Source organism: Marmota marmota, unplaced genomic scaffold (assembly GCF_001458135.2).
Source record: "Marmota marmota marmota unplaced genomic scaffold, marMar, whole genome shotgun sequence".
Lineage (NCBI taxonomy): Eukaryota > Metazoa > Chordata > Mammalia > Rodentia > Sciuridae > Marmota > Marmota marmota.
Window position 1 is genome coordinate 4228667 of NW_025999891.1, and position 21858 is coordinate 4250524.

Consider the following 21858-nt stretch of genomic DNA (forward strand, 5'->3'; position numbering starts at 1 on the left):
CTCAGCAAGCGGGCCCCGCCCTCCGCCGCCACACTTCCGGCGGGGCTGCGACCACAGAGGGGCGCGGGCGGGCAGGCGGGCAGCCGCTGGGGGTGGCGGGATAGGCTGGGCGCGGCCGGCGCTGCGGACCCGTTGCTGCTGTCCAGGTCCGGGCGGCCGAAGCCACTGCGTCCCACCGACACCATGGGCAACTGTCACACGGTGGGGCCCAACGAAGCGCTAGTGGTTTCAGGTGAGAGGGCGGCGACCACGGAGGTGGGTTCTGGGCCACCCAGTGCTGGTGTGGGGGGGTGGGGTGCCGCGTGCGGGGCCTGAGCCTTCCGCGCTGCGCAGGGCGCTGGCCCCATTGCCACACCTGAGACCCCTTCCAGAAGAGACCCCTATTCTCGCTTTCCGGGCTCCAGGCCCTCGGGCATCCACCAGGGGCTCCCCCTCCTGTGAAGAGTCTCCCTGTGTTTATTTCTTCTTTCCTCCACCTCCTCCCAAAGCAGGGCCTCCCTCTACACCACCATGGGCTAAAGGGTCGCAGACTAATGCCTAGGGGTTCCCGGAACTCCAGTTTTGCTGGATTCCAGCGACCAGGACAGGGGGGTGGGTCACGCCGCTCTGGAGGGCAGGTGCCTAAACGGGGAGGGGCTCTGAGATGTGTATGGGTCCTCTCTCCTGGCACAGTCAGACCCGTTAATTCTGAGCGGGCTGGGACTTGCTGGGGTTTACTGGCATAGCCCGCCCCGGAGACGCAGCTTGCGGCCTCTACAGGTTGGGAAATCCAACCCTGAGCTGTGCCGCTCTGAATTGCAAAATGCTGCAAGCTCCAGAATTTCTGTCTAGGTGGGGCTTTGGGACTGCAGCATTGGGGAAGAGGAGTGTGTTTCTTCTTAAGACTGCTATTTACACTGTGTATTTGGAATGTTTTAGTAGGTAGTTGAAGCTTTTCAAGCCACCAGGTTGTGCAGCCCCTAGCTCCTATGTGCTGGGGAGGGGGTCTGTTGCCTGTCAGCTTTCGGGGATTCCTGCAGCTGTAGGATTCCCTGAAATTGAAGTCTTATTTCCCACTGACAGTGCTGAGTTGCAACCTGTGTGCAGAGTTGGCAGGGTAGCTACCCAAGCAAGTAGAATACCTGGGTCAGGGCTTGTAGCTGCCCACCCTTGGGGAGATGTGATGAACGCATTGGAAGCTTTCATCCTAAAACAGGGTCTTAGGCTCATTTTGGATCTCAGAATGTCTCTGAGCAGGGACATCACTGTTCCTGATCAGGACTCTGCTCCTGCAGGGGAAATAAAATACCCTATCCCCAAATCTGGCCCTCTGGGTGACTGTAATCACAGCTACTCAGGAGGATCTCCTTTGAGCCTCAGCAACTTAGTGAAACCCTGTCGCAATGGGGTGAGGGGGGCTGGGGTTGTAGCTCAGTCATAGTTGCCCCTAAGTTCAGTCACCAGTACCACACACACACACACACACACACACACACACACACACAACCCCCACCCATCACAGATAGCCCTGTGGTCAGGAGAAAGACCCCCAAAGAGCACAAAGGCCACCTCCCTCTATAAATCCGGACCTTGTCTCCAGCCCCCACCCCTAGGAAGGCATTTAGAAACCTATATCTGCGCTGCACTGTTTTTATGTTATTCAGTTTATTTCAAGAAGTCCAGACTCTGGGTTGAGCTTCATTTCTGCTTCATTTCTGCCCTGGTGGAACGTCTTTTAAGATTACAGGGTGAGAGGACCCATTAAGATAGGTTGCTCTGCTCTGTACCTTTCACACACTGAGAACCTCTTCCTCAGGCCAAAGCCAATACAGAGCTGGCACAGAAGCTGTTTTAGGGGTGGGGAGAGGAAGCCCATGCCAAGAATTGAAGGTGCCAAATTCAAGAACAGGCAGGAGAGGAGAGGGAGAGATAATGCCTGGCATAACAGTACTTTGGGATTTGAGATGATCCAGCTGAATGGTAGCTCCCTCTTGCATGTGGACTCCCAGGAGAGCAGAGCACCTGCTTCCAGCCCTGCCCATTCAGGTCTTAGACATGCATTAAGTCCAGAAGCAACTCACTCAGCCCAGTTTCAAGATGATTCTGATAGGTCTCCTGGTCATGTTTTCCATCTTTTTAAAATTGTTTATCTAACCTCCCTCCTTTCGTTTGTAATAGAATTTTCTCTCTATCTTCAAAAATTAAAAGAAAAGTCTTCTTCATTTGGAAGGGGGAGGAGTACATTTTTATTTTTACTAACCAGAACTGATTATAAATGTCAGCAACAATCCATGATAGTCTTAGCAGTATTTTCCAGCCATACTATAGTTATTTGCAGGTACCTTGAAAATAATTTACACTCATCAGTACTTTGAAATTAAGTTAGTAATTAGAACTATCACTAAATCTTATTATTTAATAAATTAATAAAGAAGCACATATTATAACATTTGGTTGTCTTAGCATTTTTTTTCTTTTGTATTTTAGACATTTATAGACATCCTAAGAAGGGGTCCTTAGGTGCTGGACTACTAATAGTGTTTGTGGCTTTAAAAAGGATAAAACCACCTTGAGGGTATAGTCTTTTATAGTAGAAGAGGGTTGAGGAGAGACAGGAAGGGAAGGGACTGCTCCTGAGAGGGCAGCAGTGAGCTTGTCACCAGAGGAGGGTCTGAGAAAGTCACAGAGAAGGAACCCTGCACTCAGGAGCACAGGGTCCTTTGTGCATCTGACAAAAAAGAATTTCAGCATGTTGAGCTGGGGGTATAGCTCAGTGGTAGAAGACTTGCCTAGGATGTGCCAGGCCCTGGCTTCAATCCTCACACCATAAAAAATAGTAATAATCATGCATCAGATATTGAGGCACAAAGATATATTTAGGAAAGCAAAAGCACATACTCAAGGGAGAGTGCAAGCCATCTCAACAGTGAAAAGCAACACCTAGTCTGAGATTTTATTATTTACATAATTTTTTTTCTTATGCTCAGAACTTCAGGCATGCCAGGCAAGCACTCTACTACCACTGCACTACATTCCCAGGCTGATGTTTGGGGGTTTTGTTGTTGTTTGTTTGTTTGTTTGTTGGTACCAGGAATTGAACCCAAGGGCACTTAACCACTGAGCTACATCCCCAGCTCTTTTTATTTTTTATTTAGGGTCTCACTTAGTTGCTAGAGCCTCACTAAATTGCTGAGAGTGGCCTTGGATTTATGATCCTCCTGCCTCAACCTCCTTGAGATTAGACATATGCCAGCATGTCTGGCTAGCCTGAGGTTTTAATATTTATTAGAGGGACAATAGCTAGGGTCTGAATAGAGGTGGAGTCAGGATAGGGTTAGATAATTTCTTTTTTTTTTTTAAAGGAGTATTTTTTTTTAAAGAGGGAGGGAGAGAGAGAGAGAGAATTTTTTTTAATATTTATTTTTTAGTTATCGGCGGACACAACATCTTTGTTTGTATGTGGTGCTGAGGATCGAACCCGGGCCACAGGCATGCCAGGCGAGCGCGCTACCGCTTGAGCCTCATCCCCAGCCCAGATAATTTCTTTTTTTATATATTTATTTTTAGTTTTTAGTTTTTTAGGTAGACACAATATTTTATTTTTATGTGGTGCCGAGAATCGAACCCAGTGCCTCACACTACCACTTGAGCCACATCCCCAGCCTCAGGGTTAGATAAATTCTAATCAGTTTTCCTTGAGTATGTGTACTGCCCTCACATCGCACTATTTTTTGCAGGCCAGGACAAGAGCTGGGTTGCCCATGAGTTGCTTGTTTTGTGTTCCATCGGTTGATAGGCACTTCTTTTTTGAAACTCAGTATATTTTGCCTTCTCTGTATCCCCAATAGTCTCAGACTATTTGGGGGGTAGGGAAAGTTATCATGGTTTTTTGGTTTTGTTTTTGTTTTTCTGTACAGGAGACTGAACTCAGGGGCACTGACCACCGAGTCACATCCCCAGCCCAATTTTTGTATTTTATTTAGAGTCAGGGTCTCCCTGAGTTGCTTAGCGCCTCATTAAACTGCCTCCACCTAAGGCACTGAGCCACGTCTCCAGCCCTTTCTTGTATTTTATTTAGAGACAGGGTCTCACCAAGTTGCCTAATGCACTGCTGTTGCTGAGGCTGGCATTGAACTCCTGATCCTCCTGCCTGAGCCTCCCAAACTGCTGGTATTACAGGTGTGTGCCACCGTGCCCAGCTATCATAGGGTATTTTGTAGTCCTTCAGCTTGACTGAGCCCAGAGCAAGGGAAAGCAAGTTAAGAAAATTAGAAGAGGGTGCAGCAGTGCATGCCTGTAATCCCAGCTACTCAGGAGGCTAAAGCAGGAAGATCACAAGCTGCAAGCCAGCCTCCACAGCTCAGCAAGACACTCTCAAAAAATAAAAGAGGGCTAGGCGCAGTGGCGCACACCTGTAATCCCAGAAGCTGGGGAAGCTGAGACAGGAGGGCTAAATGTTCAAAGCCAGCCTCAGCAATTTAGCAAGGCCCTAGGTGGTTTAGCAAGACCCTGTCTGAAAATCAAAAACAAAAAGGGCTAGGGATGCAACTCACTGTTAGAGCACCCCTAGATTAGATTCAATCCCCAGTACTGGGGGGAAAAAAAAAGCAAGAATGAAAGTTACCTTTTGGGCTGGAAATGTGTGTAGCCCAGTGGGAAAGAACTTCCTTAGCAAAAAATAAAAGAGAAAAGGAAAAATTTAGAGAAACTTTTAAGTCTTAAGATGAGTGAGACCTAGGGTGGGAAAAGAGGCACCTAATTGTCCTCTTGGGAGTGTTATTCAGGCTCCTAGGAGGAAGATGCCTTCCAGGAGAGGAGGCTGCTGGGGGTGGGGTGGCTGGCCAGTCCCAACTTCCTGTTGTTGCTGCCCCTGGGAACCTGGCCATGTTGCCCTTGGCCAAGGCCCAGCTTGAGCTATGGCAGTCTGTTTTCAAGGTCAAATAATAACTGAAAGGTAAAGAGTGGACATCCACCTATTCCATCCCACCCTGCCACTCCCACCTCCTCCACAGCACATTGAGAAGTCCCCTGAAGCTGACTGGAGGTAGCCGTGCCCCAGCCCCCACCAGACCACAACATGAAGAACAAGCTGTGATTTTTGGCCCTCTTCCAGTTTCACTTGATCCCAAGATGACTTAGGTTTCAGATTGACTGCTTGTCCTCAGAAGCCTCCCCTATACCTCCCAGGACAGAGAAGCCCTTAAAGGCTCACCTTGAACAGCAGCCCTGTGGACAGATATTTCTACCCCAGAGAAATAAGAGACCTAAGACCTCTTACTGGTCTTGCCCACACTGAGGCTCTTCTATGATCCCTGGTCCTCTGGTTTGGCTACAGATTGAATATCTCTTATTGGAAATAATTAGGACCACAGGATTTCAGATTATTTTAGATTCAAAAATATTTCTATGGACATAACAAAACACGTTATGGATGAGACCCAGAGTTTAAGCACTACATGTATTTGTCTTATACATACCTTACATACATAGCCTGAGGTAATTTTATTCAATATTTTTAGTGCACCTGTGTTTTGGCTGCAACCTGTCTCATGAGATCGGTTGTGTAATTTTCCATTTGTGACATCCTGTCTGCACTCAAAAAGTTTCAGTTTTGGAGTCCAATTTGGGGATTTTCAGATTGGGGAAGCTTAACTTTCACTATCACCCTGTACACTGTGGCTGACCCAGGAAACTGGAGTTGGCCGCCTGGAGCAGTCTCAGGTGTCAGCTCTCCAGCCTTATAAGCTCTTGCGACTTGAGAGGCAGTGGGAATGGGGAGGGTCTTTGTTCGTTGCCTACACCCATCCAAAACTTGTCCCCATTTTCCGTTTTCTACATTGTTTGTTTCAATCCTTGGCCTCAACACTGTCCAAACCTGAACTTTCTAGATGCACTGTCCAGTGTGGGTGCCACGAGCCTCATGTAGCCATTCTAATTCCATTTAATTGAGGCTGAGGATGTAGTTCCGTGGTAGAGCACTTGCCTAGCATACACGAGGTCCTGGATTGGATCCCTTGCACTACAAAAAATAATAATAATAATTAAATTTCATATGAAATTTGACATGTTAGCATACACTTATAACCCCAGCAATTCAGGAGACTGAAGCAAGGGGACCAAAAGTTTGAGGCCAGCCTCAGCAACTTTGCAAGACCATGTCTCAAAATAAAAAACAAAAAGGACTAAGATATAACTTAGTGGTAAAGTGACACTAGGTTTGATCCCCAGTGTTAAAAAAATATATATCTTGTATGAGCCACATTCCAAGTAGTCAATCTATAACCATACTACATATGGTCATACTACACGGCATAAATATAACACATTTCCACACAGAAAAATTTCTTAGACAAAGTTGCTTCCTCTAGCAGTTAGCCACCTATATCACCCTCCATGCCTTGCCTGGATTACTGCAAAAGGTTTTTACCCAATCTCCTGGCTTCAGTACCTTCCTCCATGTGCAAGGTGGTATTTGTTTCTAAAATGCCTTATCAGTCTGAGTCACAATGGTACATGCCTGTAATCCCAGTGTCTCAGGAGGATTGCAAGACCAGCCTCAGCAATGCCCTAAGCAACTTAGCAAGACCCTGCCTCAACATAAAAAGGAATGGGGAAGTGGCTCAGTGGCTAAGCACTTCTGGGTTCAAGTCCCACTACCAGTAAAAAAATAAATGTCTTATCAATTCCCATCTTCAATCCCCATGTGGCTCTATACCCATCACTCTTGCATACTCACATGTACAGCTTGTTGGCCTACACAAGACACTCCATGATCTACCCTCTGCCCCTCTACCTGCCTTGTTCCCTGCCATGGGTCCTAAGAAATGTTGTAACCCACATGAAGCTACATGAAACTACCCAGACCTTTGACCTTGGGAGGCAAACATCCTAAAGCTTTCACAGAACAAGTCGGTGAACATGGAAATGACAACACTCTCTGGCTTTTTTCCAAATTCCATTTCCTTCAATTCATCTGTTTTCTTATTGTATGTTAACTGCCTCTTCAGTTTTTACTCACATTTCCTTGAACCTGAGTAACTTTGGCGTTAATAGGAGAATTTACTACAAGAATTTTAGAAATTAATTTTTGTCATTTCTGGGTGGGGAACACACTGAGTACATCCACAGCCTGGATCTAGATTATGGCTGAGTTAGCTGTCTAATTGATGTGCAGGAACCATTTTCATTTGAGACCTTTTCCCTTTCTCCTCTTTTATCTTGTTAATACCATGAGTAGGCCTTAGTTTGAAGACCTTCCTTCCCAACCTGCTCCCATTAAAGGAGCAAAGTCATTCTGAAAGCTCTGGGAGTGGAGTGCCAGGCTCACTGAGATGTGTCTGCCTGCCAGAGAGAGGCTGTTGCCTTGGCTCAGACTCCTTCCCATGACCCAGAGCGCTGCCCTCTTGCATTTCTCTCAGTCTGTCCTACTGTGATAGCAGGTGAGCTGTGTGATATTATGATCATCCCTTATTTCACCTCCTGCAAGAGAGGAATTGTATCTTCATATCTGTGTTCTTTTTTTATATACCTTTATTTTATTTATTTATTTTTATGTGGTGCTGAGGATCGAACAACAATGCCTCACGTGCACGAGGCAAGCGCTCTACCCCTGAGCAACAGCCCCAGCCCCTTCATATCTGTTTTTTTTTTATTTTAACTTATTATATATGACAGCAGAATGCATTACAATTCATATTACACATAAAGAGCACAATTTTTCATCTCTGGTTGTACACAAAGTAGAGTCACACCATTTGTGTCTTCGTACATGTACTTAGGGTAATGATGTCCATTTCATTCCACTGTCTTTCCTAGCCCCATACCCCCTCCCTTCCCCGTATCTGTGTTCTTGACACACACACACAAAAAGACTCTACTTGTTGAATGAATGAACGAATGATTGAATGACAAATGGAAGATTTGCTGGATATAATCGCTCACACCAGTAACCCCAGCTACTTGGGAGGCTTAGGCAGGAGGTTTGCAAGTTGGAGGCCAGCCTCAGCAATTTAATGAGCCCCTGTCTCAAAATAAAAGCTATATGTGGTGGAGCATGCCTATAATCCCCAGTGGCTCTGAAGACTGAGGCAGAAGGAATGCAGGTTCAAGCCATCCTCAGCAACTACTGAAGGAGAAAAGGCTGAAGAAAGCCTGTACACACACCCTAAGCAATTTAGCTAGACCCTATCTCAAAGTGTTAAAAAAAAAAAAAAAAAAAAAAGCTGGGGATTTGGCTCAGTGGTTAAGCACCCCTGGGTTGAATCCCTGCTACCAATAAGTAAGTAAATAAATAAATAAATAGGGCTAGGGATATAGCTCAGTGGTAGAGCGCCCCTGGCTTCAATCCCTAGTATTGCAAAAAAAGAAAAGAAAAATGGAAGCTTTTTCCAGACCACCCCTGTCTGCTATGTCCTCTGGAAGTACTTACACTCTGAATTATTCATTGGATATCCTTTTTATGTAAATTAGACAATTTACATAAAAATCTAGATTCTAAGTTCTTAAGTCCCTATAGGTCAGGGAGAACTTGTCTCCCATTTTATGTATAATCTCAGCACCTGGAACCCAACAGTTACCATTATCAAAACTCAGCAAGTACAAGGGCAGAGTTGCTGTCAGAGGGGTTGGGGGAGACAAACCCAGGAACTGACTGACCTGACCAGTAGTGATTTGCTTTGCTCCCCAGGGGGCTGTTGTGGTTCTGACTACAAACAGTACGTGTTTGGCGGCTGGGCCTGGGCCTGGTGGTGTATCTCCGACACTCAGAGGTAAGGGCCTGAGGGCTTGGGAACCTGTCATCTTGGTGGGCAAGGGAAAGAAGTGTTTCCAGTGTTACCCCTTCACCCTACAGATCAGCTAGAACATCTGCCATTTGCTACCTCTGTTCTGGAAGAAGGAGTCCCATAAGGAATAGATGAAATGGGCTGTACAGGCATTCAGGAGGCACACACTTCAAGAAGGTCTGGCTTAGGTGAATGTGGTGATGCATGAATGTAATCCTAGTGACTCTGGAGGCTGAGGCAGGAAGATTGCAAATTCAAGGCCAGCATTAGCAAATTAGTGAGACCCTGTCTCAAAAAATAAGAAGGACTGGACTGGTATATAATTCAATGGTAATGCACTCCTGGGTTCAATCCCCACTACCAAAAAAAAAAGGAAAGAAAAAAAAGAAGGTGTGTCTTTAGACACCTCCTCCTTTCTGTGTGTTCTTTTTTGCATGAGAGGTGACATCACTTTCTGCCCCAGAGAATTCAGGATCATATCTCAATTTCCCAGTTCTAGCTCAAAGTTATTCAAGAAGTCTTAATTACACACTACATTTAGAGGGGGTGTAGTGAAGGAGAAAAGGCTGAAGAAAACCTGTACACACACCCTCACCATGAAGGCCCTGGAATAATTCAAGCAGAGGCTAAATGAGAATAGATGTATAGTTAGAAGTTCTCTGTGATAGTAGTGGGTTAGAGACAAGGAGGGGCAGGTGATCTAAGGAAAAGGTGCTGGCACCAGGCAAGACAGGTCTCCTAAATATGTCTTGGAAAGAGTTAATAAAGGAAGGAAGGTTTTAGTGCCCCATATTGCCCACCATCCAGCTCTCCCTGCTGGTGCCTCCAGAGCCCAGGGTAGAACCAGACCTGGGCTCTCCTACTACCACACTGTCCAGCCGCCTTTCCTAATGGGAAATGAGGGAGGGGTAGAGTCTTCTAGGCCAGGACTCAGGCAACAAGGACAGCAAGCTATGAAGGAACGAGGGGGTTGGGCATCCCAAAGGGAAGCAATAGAAATTCCAGCAGAAAATACCGCTCCATTTCACCCTCATCAGTCAGCAGAGAGAAGCCCATGTCTGCGCTGAGTTCCTGATGCTTGAGGCTCCTGGGGGTCTGTGGGTATCTACTAGGATCCGGGTCATAGAAAGTATGTCACAATTTTTTACCATCACTGACTTCCCGATAACCCCCTTCACTCTCCTCCCGTCACTTTACGTTCCCTGAGGTGACAGATTGTGGCCCAAGGGTGCTTTTGTTAGGATTGTGGGAACTTCTGATCCATGACCAAAACTATCAGAGACTGATCAATAATGGTTACAATTTCTACTCTAGAGGGTCCTAGGAACAGCTGAGTGGGTCATTTGGCCTGCCAGAGTCATGGGCCTCAGAGACACAGCCACCCACACAACATGCAATCCTAGCACAGCATAATATCTTATTCAGATACCTCAACTTATAGCCAGGCCTGGACTGTTTTGTGACTTGCCCAGAGACCTGTCTCGAGTGGGCATCCACTAATGGGGCAATACCCCTGCAAACCTTCTCCATGTCCTTGGTCTCCTACTCTCACTTTTTGCTCCAGGAGCAGAGCCCCAGAGTGGGATGGCCAGGCCTCCCTGACAACAGGTTTGGAAGTGAGAGATGGGAGGCCTTACCTTTTCCTAGGAAACTTACCTCAGACTCAACATCCTCCCTTTGGTCCCACTTGCTGGTTAGTCTGTCCCTGCACCCCTTCCCACTCTATTCCCCTTTCTGGGAGACAGCCTCTTCCCCTGCCCCCAGCCTACTTGAGCCATCTCCACAGGCTGGAGCCTTTATTTCCCTAGGCTGGTAGGATCCTCTCAGGTCAGAATAGAGGTTTTTAACTCAGCCTTCATACTCAGCCTCCCTTTCGAAGTATTTCACCCACCCATGATGTCAGCCATTCTTCCTCCAGGCTCAGTGCAGTCCCTCCTGCTGTACTTTGCTGCAACACCCTGTACTATCTGAGTCCCTGATGTGGGCAGCTCTCTCTCTCCCTTACCTAAGCAAGTCCCCCACCTCTGGCCTCTGAGCTGCAGCCTCCCATCTACCTTCCCTCCCTCCTCTCCCCACTTCTCCCTCCCTCTCTTCTATTTCTTTCTTTCCTTCCCCCAGAAAATAGCTTATGGGTTTCTGTCTAGTCTGGGTGGAGAGAGTCCTCTTAGGCCCAAGGTTGCTATTGTTAGGACTCAAATGAAAGCAACCTTTGCATGTCTGCATGGCCAAGCCCCCAGGGCTGCCACTGTGTGACCTCTCCCAGGGTTAATGTGAGGCTCCATGTTGCCTACTGATCCTCATCCCCCACCTACCTGCTTCTGCCTTTTAGCCTCAGCCTGTATCTCCTCTTCCTTCTTTGGGTTTAAGGAACTTTTCCACACTATGCACAGTCTGCCTCTGCCTGAACCACCACCCTATACACACACATACATACACATATGCTAGAGTGGGCCAAGTAACTGCAAGGCACCTTATTTTCTTTGCCAATACTCTTTGTCTGCCTATGCTCAACTTTGGAAACTCCGAAATGAGTAAGTCCATCATCTCCCATCCATCCCTGTGAATATTCTGGCAGGAGCATACTTTCTTGCTCAACCTTCCTTGACCTCCTAAATCACATCAAAACTTTTCTTTGGACTTTTCTGACCCTAAATTACCTTCTTAATGATATGTAGTAGCACAAACCTTAAGGGTTTGCACCCCAAGCAGGATTCAACATTTGCTCTGGCTCATTAATCCCCAGAGTGGCTACCTTTTCCCAATTTCTAGAAACAGGTTTGCCTGTGTAAGGAGGGTAGAACTAAAGCTGTTTCCCAGATTGTGGCAAGAATCTACTAAGAATGTGAGGTGGTAAGCACCCTGAATGTCAGCTTACAGGCCTCATGACCTCAGGCCCTGGCCCCCCAGGGTATTGGCAAGCATCTCCCCAGCCCATTAGCTCCTCGTTGGAAGGGGAGGAGGGCTATAGAAGAGACCCAGAAGCCTCAGGCCAGCAAGGGGCTGCCTCTGCTCTTTCATAACCCTAGACCAAGCTGGCAGGGGTTTGAAGTGTTGAAAGCACCCCTGTCCTGCCCCCACATGTCAGGCATTGGTGCTTATCTGGTAACCACTCTGTGTATTTGCTGTGTCCCCTCCTACCCTTCCTGTCCCTACCTCTCCCTACCCCCTGGCTGCTTCTCAGACTGTCTCTGGAGGTTATGACCATCCTGTGTCGCTGTGAGAATATTGAGACGTCGGAGGGGGTCCCGCTATTCGTAACAGGGGTTGCACAGGTAATAACCCACCTGCTTCCTCTTCTGTATCTAACCTTCTCTCTTTCTGCCCTGTGGGGCCTAGCAGGCAGGAACTGGATGGACTCCCCTCCTGAGAGTGTACCTCACCCCTCATTATCCCCATCTCTGCTGCTCTGGGTGCCAGGGTGAATCCCTGTAGATCTCCAGGGCACCTTCTTTTGCCCACTGGGGCTGCAAGTGGGGTAAAGGCAAGGGATTCTGAAAGCCCAATTCTGCCAGTGGGTGTCCTTAAATGCCAAGCCTTATTACCATGCAGCCATAGCTAGTGAAATCTGTTCTTGGCTAGAATGTTCAGCAACTCCAAGTGTGTTCTCTGTAATGTGCAGGTTCCTATCCTCATCACTTTGTTTACCAGTTCTCTGTTGAGCACTTTCTTGGATTCAGGCACTGAGAATGCAGCAATGAACATCTAAAAGCCCTTTCCCCTCAAAGCCCGTTGCTCACAGGTACTCAGGCTGGAGAGGCCTTAATGGCCGGCATCTTGCACTTTCCTCTTCCTCATGCCTTGAGTTACATTGCAGCCTTCTCAGGCAAAAGTCTAGCACCACCATTCCCTTCCTCACCCATTCTTCCAGCTTTAGTCAGGAAAGACACCATCCCATCTCCTGAGCCATGGAGGGCAGGTTGCAGTGTAAGAGCCTGAAAGGAGATTAGAGACCTCTGTGGAATGGGTAGGGTCCAGGCCTCCCTCAACTCTAATTGAAGCAGCCCCAACCCTCCAAACCCACACTATACTTGAAACATTTCCCAGTGCCCAGGTCCTTTTAAGTTGAGTGAATGTGGATGCTTGAGGAGTTAGACTGCCTGGGCAGAACAACTCTTTCAAGGGTTAATGCTACTTATCCAGGAGGCTTTGGTGTGACCCCAGCCAGTGTGACCCCAGCCTGTGTTCCCCATGTGACATATTTGGTCCCAAGTCTTAGCCTTGTGGACTTCAAGTCATAGCCTCTGGCTAGTTGGAGGGATCAGAGAGAGCTTCCTGGCAAAGGAGGGGATCAATTCTGTCTTGGCTCAGCAGTAGGCATACTCCCCCCCCACCTGCCAGGCAGGGCTTTCTAGGCAGCATCTTGGGGCATTTTGGGGTGCTGAGTAGACCCAGAGAATACGTCAGGGTACCTGAAGTATGTTCACATGTCATCCATGACAGCCTCCATGCCACAGCCTGGAGTACCAGCACCTACTTTCTGTCCTATGACACGCACACAGCTGCACCTGGCTTCTTCTGGTTCCTGACAGCCCCAGACCACCATAGGCACTTCTTTCTTACTTCCTTTTCCTCTCAATTTAAACCAGGCTGACTTGAGCAGAGGACCTATGTGCACATGTGTAGCCTACTTACCCTCCTTCCCTGGAGCTGTCTGTACCTACCCTGCTACCTTCTTACACACTGCCACCTACAAACCCTAGAGAGCCTTCCCCACCCTCCTCACCAGGATTCTTGGCCTGTCCCATCTGGAGTAGTGAGGTGGTAAACATTCCCCACACCTCAGGCCCCGGGCCCCCAGACCCATGCCCCTGTTTTGCGTTTCTTGGCAGGATTTCCCTAGAGATTATGACGTTGCAGCCCCGCTGCGAGGACGTAGAGACGGCCGAGGGGGTAGCTTTAACTGTGACGGGTGTCGCCCAGGTATAGTAACTCAGCAGCCCCGCGCATGTCTGTTGAGGTGCCTCATCCCCATGCTGGGGTTTGGGGGGAGGAGGAGAGGACGGCAGCCAGGGGTAGTCTCTCCAGCATCCCTGCCACCCCACCCCCCAACGAGAGAATCGTGACCACTGGAACATGCTCACTTGGCCCCCTTGGCCACCCAGCAAGACTAACAGATACCCCTTCTCTCCTCAGTGGCCCTCGAGGGACAGAACCAGTGCTGAGGGCTCCTATCTCTCTAACCCAGTCCCATTCTTTGCAGGTGTTGGATATGCCCGGCCCCAAAATCCAGGCCTCACCTGTTCCCTAGGCAGGAGGTTAGAGGGATGGCCCAAAAGGAGAGGCCCTGTGAGGCAGAGAACTTATGGGGTCAAAGGCTGTGTTATATCCCCAGCTAGGAGTCTGGGAGAGGCACCCCACCCTAATCCATCTCTGGACTTCCAGGGCAGCAAGGTTCTACTGTGTTACAGGCCTCTGATGAGGGAGTTGGCTGAATACCTCCAGAAGCAAAGGCACCATCAGTTATATATCCCCTGGGACCTGTCTCCTGCCTCATCTAGGCTCTTTCATAGTCCATCTGTCTGTCTATGTCCCTATTGCTCTTTCTCCTTTTCATATTCTCTGCCTCTTAGCCTGAAGGTCTCCCACATGTGGGGAGTCTATGAGGGAGGAGTTGGCTAATGAGTAAATAGTAGGCTGGAGAGGGAGGAGAAGAGCCCCAAATGCCCAGGAGAAAGGCTGAGTCAGAGCCTCAGCTGCCAGTGAAGAATTCCAGTGAAGAATGCCCTACGAGAGAGCTCAAATACACCAACCTACCTCGTATTCCCAGGGCCTGCAGGTTTGACAAAGACGGGGAGGGGCACAGCCACCATCTTCTGTACCTCTGGGTCTGGGGCTTCCATCTGTTTCCCTCCAGCCTGACTCAGGCACCTCTGTGACCCTGGCAGGTAAAGATCATGACAGAAAAGGAACTCTTGGCCGTGGCCTGCGAGCAGTTCCTGGGCAAGAATGTACAGGATATCAAGAACGTTGTCCTACAGACCCTAGAGGGGCATCTGCGTTCCATCCTAGGTGAGACCCTGCCCAGCCTCACATGGTTCTGAAGCCAGGGCCAGGGACAGGTGGCAGAGCTGTGCAGGGAGCCTGTTCCTCTGAGGTTTTGAGCTGAAACTTTTTCCTCAAGCATTTAATTTCAAAACTTCAGTTGGGCTGGGGATGTAGCTCAAGGGTAGAGTACTTGCTTAAGCATGCAAGAGACTCTGGGTTCAATTCCTAGCGCCAAAAAGAAACAAAAAACTTAGGCTGATTTGAGTGAGAGAGGGCTTTGGTATAGGGCATGGGAGTGGGATAGAGGGCAGTTTGCTCACATGTCTGGTGTCTCTTGGGACACTTCCTCGTCCTCCAGGACTCTGCATAAGGCTCAGTATTAAACACTGTTGAGAAGAAACCCCAAGAAGACCCAGTTCAGACTGCATGACCCCTGTATGCACCCAGACTTCTACTTGTATGCTTTCTCCCTTTCCCAGCTGGTTGGGACCCTGGAGAGAAAGCCCATGTTCTCTCTATCCCCAGGGACCCTGACTGTGGAACAGATATATCAGGATCGGGACCAGTTTGCCAAGTTAGTTCGAGAGGTGGCAGCCCCAGATGTTGGCCGCATGGGCATTGAGATCCTCAGCTTCACTATCAAAGTGAGATGTGACAGAAAGTTTCTACCCTAAGAATCCGTCTGGGAGATGGGGATTGGTAGGGGTGGCGGGTGCACCTTTGTGTCCATGACTGCTCCCTGGAATGACTCTCCTTTCCCTCCCCAGGATGTTTATGACAAAGTGGACTATCTGAGTTCCCTGGGCAAGACTCAGACTGCCGTGGTGCAGAGAGATGCTGACATTGGTGTGGCCGAGGCTGAGCGGGATGCAGGCATCCGGGTACTTGGGATTTCCTTTCTACCCCTGGGATTAGGGAACTCAGGGGTGACAGGACTGTGGTCCCTCAGGGGACTCTAAGCACCTGCCCCTCCTCTCAGGAAGCTGAGTGCAAAAAGGAGATGCTTGATGTGAAGTTCATGGCAGACACCAAGATTGCTGACTCTAAGAGAGCCTTTGAACTACAAAAGTCAGCCTTCAGTGAAGAAGTCAATATCAAAGTAAGAAGCCAGGGCACCCTAACTTGGGGCTCAGGGCTCGGGACCTGGTGGCCAGCCTCTTAATGTGTTGACCTTCCCATCACAGACAGCTGAGGCCCAGTTGGCCTATGAGCTACAAGGGGCCCGTGAGCAGCAGAAGATCCGGCAGGAAGAGATTGAAATTGAAGTTGTGCAGCGTAAGAAGCAGATTGCAGTGGAAGCGCAGGAGATCTTGCGCACTGACAAGGAGCTCATTGCCACAGTACGCCGCCCGGCTGAGGCTGAGGCCCATCGCATACAGCAGATCGCAGAGGGTGAAAAGTGAGAGTTGCCTGGGTGCTGGGGGGTGGGGGTTAGTCAGCTCCTCTGCCGTCTGTGTGCTCTCTCTGACCACAGTTGGGAAACCACTTTCCCCCATGTTTGTCCCTCCTGTGAAGCGGCATACCCCTACCTCCTTCAGTCAACAAGACTAAATGAGATAAAGAAGGCTCGAGTGCATGCCTGGTATAGTGTTTGGCACAGAGGGCCTCGCGGTCAGTCTCCTTTCCCAGGTGTGGGACCTCTCCCTGGCCTGAGCCAACAAGCCAGGGCACCCACTTCAAATGTCTCCTGCCCTTGACAGCCAACAGAACAGGACTAGAGGGTTTGTCAGACCTTATACAAGGTTTTGGGGGACCCTGGCACCTCCTGCTTATCTGCCTGGCCTGGGCTCCCCCAGGGTGAAGCAGGTCCTCTTGGCACAGGCAGAGGCTGAGAAGATCCGCAAAATTGGGGAGGCAGAGGCGGCAGTCATCGAGGCAATGGGCAAGGCAGAGGCTGAGCGGATGAAACTCAAGGCTGAAGCCTACCAGAAATATGGAGATGCAGCCAAGATGGCCCTGGTGCTGGAGGCCCTGCCGCAGGTGAGGCTCCCACCCAAAACTGGCACCCAAAGTTGGCACCCAGAGCTCAAGTCTCCTCGCCTGATTAGCAAGACAAGTGCCAGAACAATTTTGTTCCTAGTCAGTTATGCAGCCACCAGCCAGCTGAAAGGATTAAAGAGGGGAAATACTCAGTAGAGGGCAGGAACCCTCCAATAGGCCCAGGCCATCCCTGGCCCCTAGGCCTTTCCTATTGTGGCTTGCAAATTAGAGCCACCTCAGCTATTTAGGGGTTTGGGTAAGAGAAGAGAGGGAAAGGTGCTGGATAGGGTAGGTGGATGGAGTCAGAATCTAACCATGATCTCATACCCCACCTAGATTGCTGCCAAAATTGCTGCCCCACTGACCAAAGTTGATGAGATTGTGGTTCTCAGCGGGGACAACAGCAAGGTGACATCAGAAGTAAACCGGCTGCTGGCTGAGCTGCCCGCCTCTGTGCATGCCCTTACAGGTGTGGACCTCTCAAAGGTATGTATCTGCTTGGTTGCAGTGGAGTTACCTGGGCAGCCCACTGACCTGGGCATATGGGTCCAGGACCTCCACAGCCAAGGCCTCATGGCATCTCCCATCTTTGCAGATACCCTTGATCAAGAAAGCCACTGGTGCACAGGTGTGAGGCTCCTGCAGGCCCACGCCCTTCAGCAGCCGCCCGCCCCTCCCTTCACCTGTTTTAACACCACAGGGACAACGGGAACGTTACTGACTCTGGTGCCTTATTTTGTAGGGACCAGAAGTGCTGCGTGTTTAGGCCATCTCTGGCTGTCTTCCCTTCTCTCCTGTCTCTTCCTCTTTTCTATCCTCACTTTCACTGCCACACTCATCTAATTTGTGTCTTTCCTCCCTCATCTCCCTATGTGTTTCTTTCTCTCCCTTGTCTTCCCTCCCTCTATGCAGATCACATAGTTTAAGCTGAAGATGTTTATTACAATCACTGTCTGTCTGTGGGGGGTAGCCCTGCTGCTCCTCAGAATCCTGGTGCCTTGAAGTTCTTCCTGTATCCATCTGTCCTCCCTGTATCCCTGGCCAGAGTGCAGCATAGGTACAGGGGTTCTGGGTAGGACAACCTATCTCCCCTCTCCTGGCCTGGTTTTCCCTGAATACTCCTCTAGGAAGTCTATAGACCACCCACTTTCCTCTAGACCTGTGTAGCCATGGCCTATAGGGCCCAGGGCCATTGCCCTTTACTTCTTCCCTCCCCAGGCCAGGCCTGCTCTCATTACTACCCCTTTCTCCCTGACCCCAGGGGCACAGAGGCAGGGCCTCCTGTCTATAGCAGCTTCCTCAGTTTACTACTGCCTTAGGAGGCCCTGCTTGTGCTCACAGAAGTTCCCTTCGTGGAAAAGTCCCTACTAGGTGGTCTTGGTCCCAACTTCACTAAGCCTTTCTGGGGTCAGGCTCTGAACCTGTTGGAGACAGCTTCATGCTAGTGCTGCACTGTCCTGGGTATGTGACCCTTCCAGTGGGCAAGGCTGTACCAACCCTGTACAGAATCAAGTGCCGTAAATTGGCCAGATCCCGTTTCCCCTTGTGCCATCTTTCTTCCTGGCCAGAGTGATAGGGTTCCAGCCATGGGAAGCAGCTCAGTCTTCTGTCTCATTGCAGTAGTGGAGATGGAAGAGACCAGGGCCCAAGCATCCCGCCAGGGGTGCTATGAGTGTCCCACAGCCCTAGTCCCCTACCTGTGGCCCTGCCCCAGCCTGTGTAGCTATTCTGCATGTGGATGCTGCATGTCTGGTCTGGGGCTTGGATGTTGCACTGCCCCACTGCCTGTCCCCTCTGGTAAAATAAAGATCTCTTATGTCATCCCTTGCATTGTGTATTCTGTGAGGGGAGAAACTGGGAATCAAGAATCATTCATACACACTTTTAACATCAAGGCTGCTCTTGGCCTGTTCTTCCCCACCCTAGCCACAGGGGGGCATCAGCACAGTGGCCTTGCCCACAATAGCTGTCCTGGGCCTGGCAGCAGCGAGCCATGTGCTGAGGTCAGACCTGAGACATGGGAACCTGAAACAGGGGTTCTGGGTAGGACAACCTACCAGGTAGGGTTCAGTACCAACAACAACAAAAATTAGCCAAAGTTTGACCTATTAGATCATCAAAATAACTCCATCCATCCAAAACAAACCTGAGACATTGCAAGCAAAGGGTGGAGAGTGCTGCCAGGTTTGTGACACCTATGCCAGTGCTGAGCCTTACTCAATATTGGGACCCACTTCTCAGGCTTAATAGCATAAACATAAGGCTGCTCGGGATTAAATTTCAGCTCTATTTTTTGTTTATTACCTGTGTGATCTTGGGTAAGTAACTTTATCTTCCTGGGCCTCCATATTCTTATTCATTTTGCAAACTTATCAGATGCTTGCTATGTGAAGGGCTTTGTCTTTCATGTTAGAGAGACTGCACTGAACAAGACATGCCTAACTTTTAGAGCTTGCATTTCAGGTGGAAACAATAAGAAAAATTAAATATACGGTATGTTAGATAAAGGTAAATAGCAAGGAGGAAAATAAGGAAATGAATAGGAAGTTTGGGGTGTGATGACATTTTAGGGCATGCTAGGAAGAGCTTAATAGAAGGTATGACTGACAAAGGCAAAGGAATGAGCCATGCAGGCACCTGAAGGGAAAGCTTTCCAATCCAAAATGTGTGGCATTATCAAAGAAGGGTCAGTGCATGTTGGAAGTGGAAGGTGAGCGGATGGAGTATTAGTGAATGAGGTCAAGATGGAAACCTACTTTAAGATCACAGGAAGCCTTAATAAGGCTTTTTAGGGCCTTTGTTCTGACATGAGAAACCACTGGAGGGCTTTTAAAAAGAAGTGATATTATTTCACACATCTAAAAATATTCTTGTCAGGCACAGTAGCCTACAACTGTAATTCCAGCAACTAGGGAGAATGATGCAGGAGGATTGCAAGTTCAAAGCCAACCTCAGCAATTTAGCAAGGCCCTAAGCAACTTAGAGACAGTCTCAAAAAATAAAAAGGGGGCTGGGGATGTGGCTCAAGCGGTAGTGCGCTCGCCTGGCGTGTGTGCGGCCCGGGTTCAATCCTCAGCACCACATACAAACAAAGATGTTGTGTCTGCCGAAAACTAAAAAATAAATATTAAAATTTCTCTCTCTCTCTCTCTCTCTCTCTCTCTCTCTCTCTCTCTCTCTCTCTCTTTCTTTAAAATAAAAAATAAAAAGGGATGGGGATAGATGTAGTTCAATGGTAAAGTGGCCCCTGGGTTCAATCCCCAGTACCAACAACAACAAAAATTAGCCAAAGTTTGACCTATTAGATCATCAAAATAACTCCATCCATCCAAAACAAACAAACAATTAATGGTGTGCTCACTTCAGCAGCACATATACTAAAATTAGAATGATACAGAGAAGATTAGCATGGCCAGTGTATAAGGATGACACGCAAATTCGTGAAGCGTTCCATATTTTATTTAATGTTATCCTCTCTTAAAAGGGAGAATTGAGGGGTAATAACTCATAAGCCTCTCATCTACAAAGACTGGATGAAATATCACCACTCCTGCTAAAAACACCAGAAAAATTAGTATTTTCATCAGAAGGAAAGACCTTGAATTCAAGAGACTCATGGACAATGACAGTTGCACTCCATAGGAAAGAATGGGACCTTGTCAAAGCAACAAACACACTTTCTGTCCTTTTTCATGTAAACAGAGTTAGCAAAAACCACTCCTAAAGCAAAAGCTCTCAACCCACATGTAGATATTTGCTTACTGTGTAGGCCAATAGTTATGAACTACGTTAGGTTTTTTTTTTTTTTTTTTTTTTAATATTTATTTTTCAGTTCTCGGCAGACACAACATCTTTGTTTGTATGTGGTGCTGAGGATCGAACCCGGGCCGCACGCATGCCAGGCGAGCGCGCTACCGCTTAAGCCACATCCCCAGCCCCTACGTTAGGTTTTTTAATTTTTTTTTTTTTAAGAATTTTTTTTTTTTAGTTGTAGTTGGACACAATACCTTTATTTTATTTATTTATTCCATATGGTGCTGAGGATCGAACCCAGGGCCCCGCACATGCCAGGTGAGCACTCTACCGCTGAGCCACAACCCCAGCACCACCACCCCCAAAGGTTTTTTTAATTAATCATTTAAACGTTTGTACTTTAAATATACTAACTATATAACTTTTTGTTTTTTCTGTTTTTCTTCCCCTTCCCCATTGCTGCATATGCCTTTAAAATTGATGCAGTATTACCATTAAAACATGGTACTCTTATTTTTAAAAATTTTTTTTTGTGCTGGGGCTCAAAGCCAGGGCCTAGCATGTGCTAAAAATGCACTGGCCCACCCCCAGCCCACTTAACACTCATGAAGCCACTTAGGGGCAAACTGTAACATTTTTAGGTATTGAAGGTTCTTCCTTCCCACTGTATCATATCATTGAAGCTACTACTCATTATTGGCAATCAGTTTAAATCAAAAAGCTACTGGATAACATTCATGTATTTTGCGGCACTATTTGTTAGCATTTTGGCATGTTTGGGATCATAAAGAGAACGTATCACCTATTGACTACCTACTTCAGTTGGGTCCACACTACATTTTTGTGAACTATTAATGGTGCTTCTCACTTTCTGATAATTTTCCTCTTATTAAGTAAATGTATTAAAAGAATTTTCATAATGCTAGCCAACATGGTGGTCCAGTGATAACTGAGCAGATAAAGACCGGGTGTCCTGAAAGTTTTATTGCAATTTTAGGTTTTGGTAACTATGCCCTACTGTGGAAGTGTAAAAACTACAAACTCTTTCAGGGCATCATTTGGGGGTTTAATTGCATTTCTCTTTAACTTTATAAATTTGGATGTTGAGCTTTTCAATTTTTTTTGTTAGCAGTCCCTCTTTAAGATGCCAAACATTGGGCTGGGGATGTGGCTCAAGCGGTAGCGCACTTGCCTGGCATGCGTGCAGCCCGGGTTCGATCCTCAACACCACATACAGGGATGTTGTGTCTGCTGAAAACTAAAAAATAAAAATATTGGGAAATTCTCTCTCTCTCTCTCTCTCTCTCTTTAAAAAAAAAAATATATCCAGCATCTAAATTTTCCCTATTCCTCCCTTTTCTTTTTTTTTTTTTTTTTT

General features: G+C 47.9%; 1 protein-coding gene and 1 non-coding gene across 7 annotated transcripts; both read left to right on the forward strand.

Moving 5' to 3' along the window:
* The first annotated feature begins 45 nt into the window (after window positions 1–45).
* Window positions 46–18548, forward strand: Flot2 (flotillin 2). Of its 6 annotated transcripts, none has more exons than XM_015501085.2 (11): window positions 46–232; window positions 8666–8747; window positions 13592–13682; window positions 14648–14771; window positions 15273–15391; window positions 15515–15628; window positions 15727–15846; window positions 15932–16146; window positions 16544–16727; window positions 17064–17213; window positions 17323–18548. In XM_015501085.2, exons 1-11 carry the CDS (start codon window positions 184–186, stop codon window positions 17359–17361), a joined length of 1287 nt encoding a protein of 428 aa, XP_015356571.1. In that variant the 5' UTR covers window positions 46–183; the 3' UTR covers window positions 17362–18548. The 6 variants fall into 6 exon arrangements, with proteins under 6 accessions (XP_015356571.1, XP_015356572.1, XP_048649843.1 ...); XM_015501086.2 differs by lacking the exon at window positions 13592–13682 and adding an exon at window positions 11944–12034 and having other exon boundaries at window positions 47–232; XM_048793895.1 differs by lacking the exon at window positions 46–232 and adding an exon at window positions 11944–12034 and having other exon boundaries at window positions 8724–8747.
* Window positions 18549–20080: 1532 nt separating this feature from the next.
* LOC125613771 lies at window positions 20081–20187 on the forward strand. Its single transcript, XR_007344346.1, has one exon. It is a non-coding gene; the product is annotated as a U6 spliceosomal RNA (small nuclear RNA).
* Window positions 20188–21858: the final 1671 nt, after the last annotated feature.

Bases quoted from the DNA above. Each gene is read 5' to 3' on its own strand.
- Flot2 (XM_015501085.2), top strand. From the start codon at position 184: ATGGGCAACTGTCACACGGTGGGGCCCAACGAAGCGCTAGTGGTTTCA. The intron at 13,683-14,647 runs GTATAGTAACTC...TGACCCTGGCAG, and splicing joins CTGTGACGGGTGTCGCCCAG to GTAAAGATCATGACAGAAAA. The intron at 16,147-16,543 runs GTGAGAGTTGCC...GGGCTCCCCCAG, and splicing joins CAGATCGCAGAGGGTGAAAA to GGTGAAGCAGGTCCTCTTGG.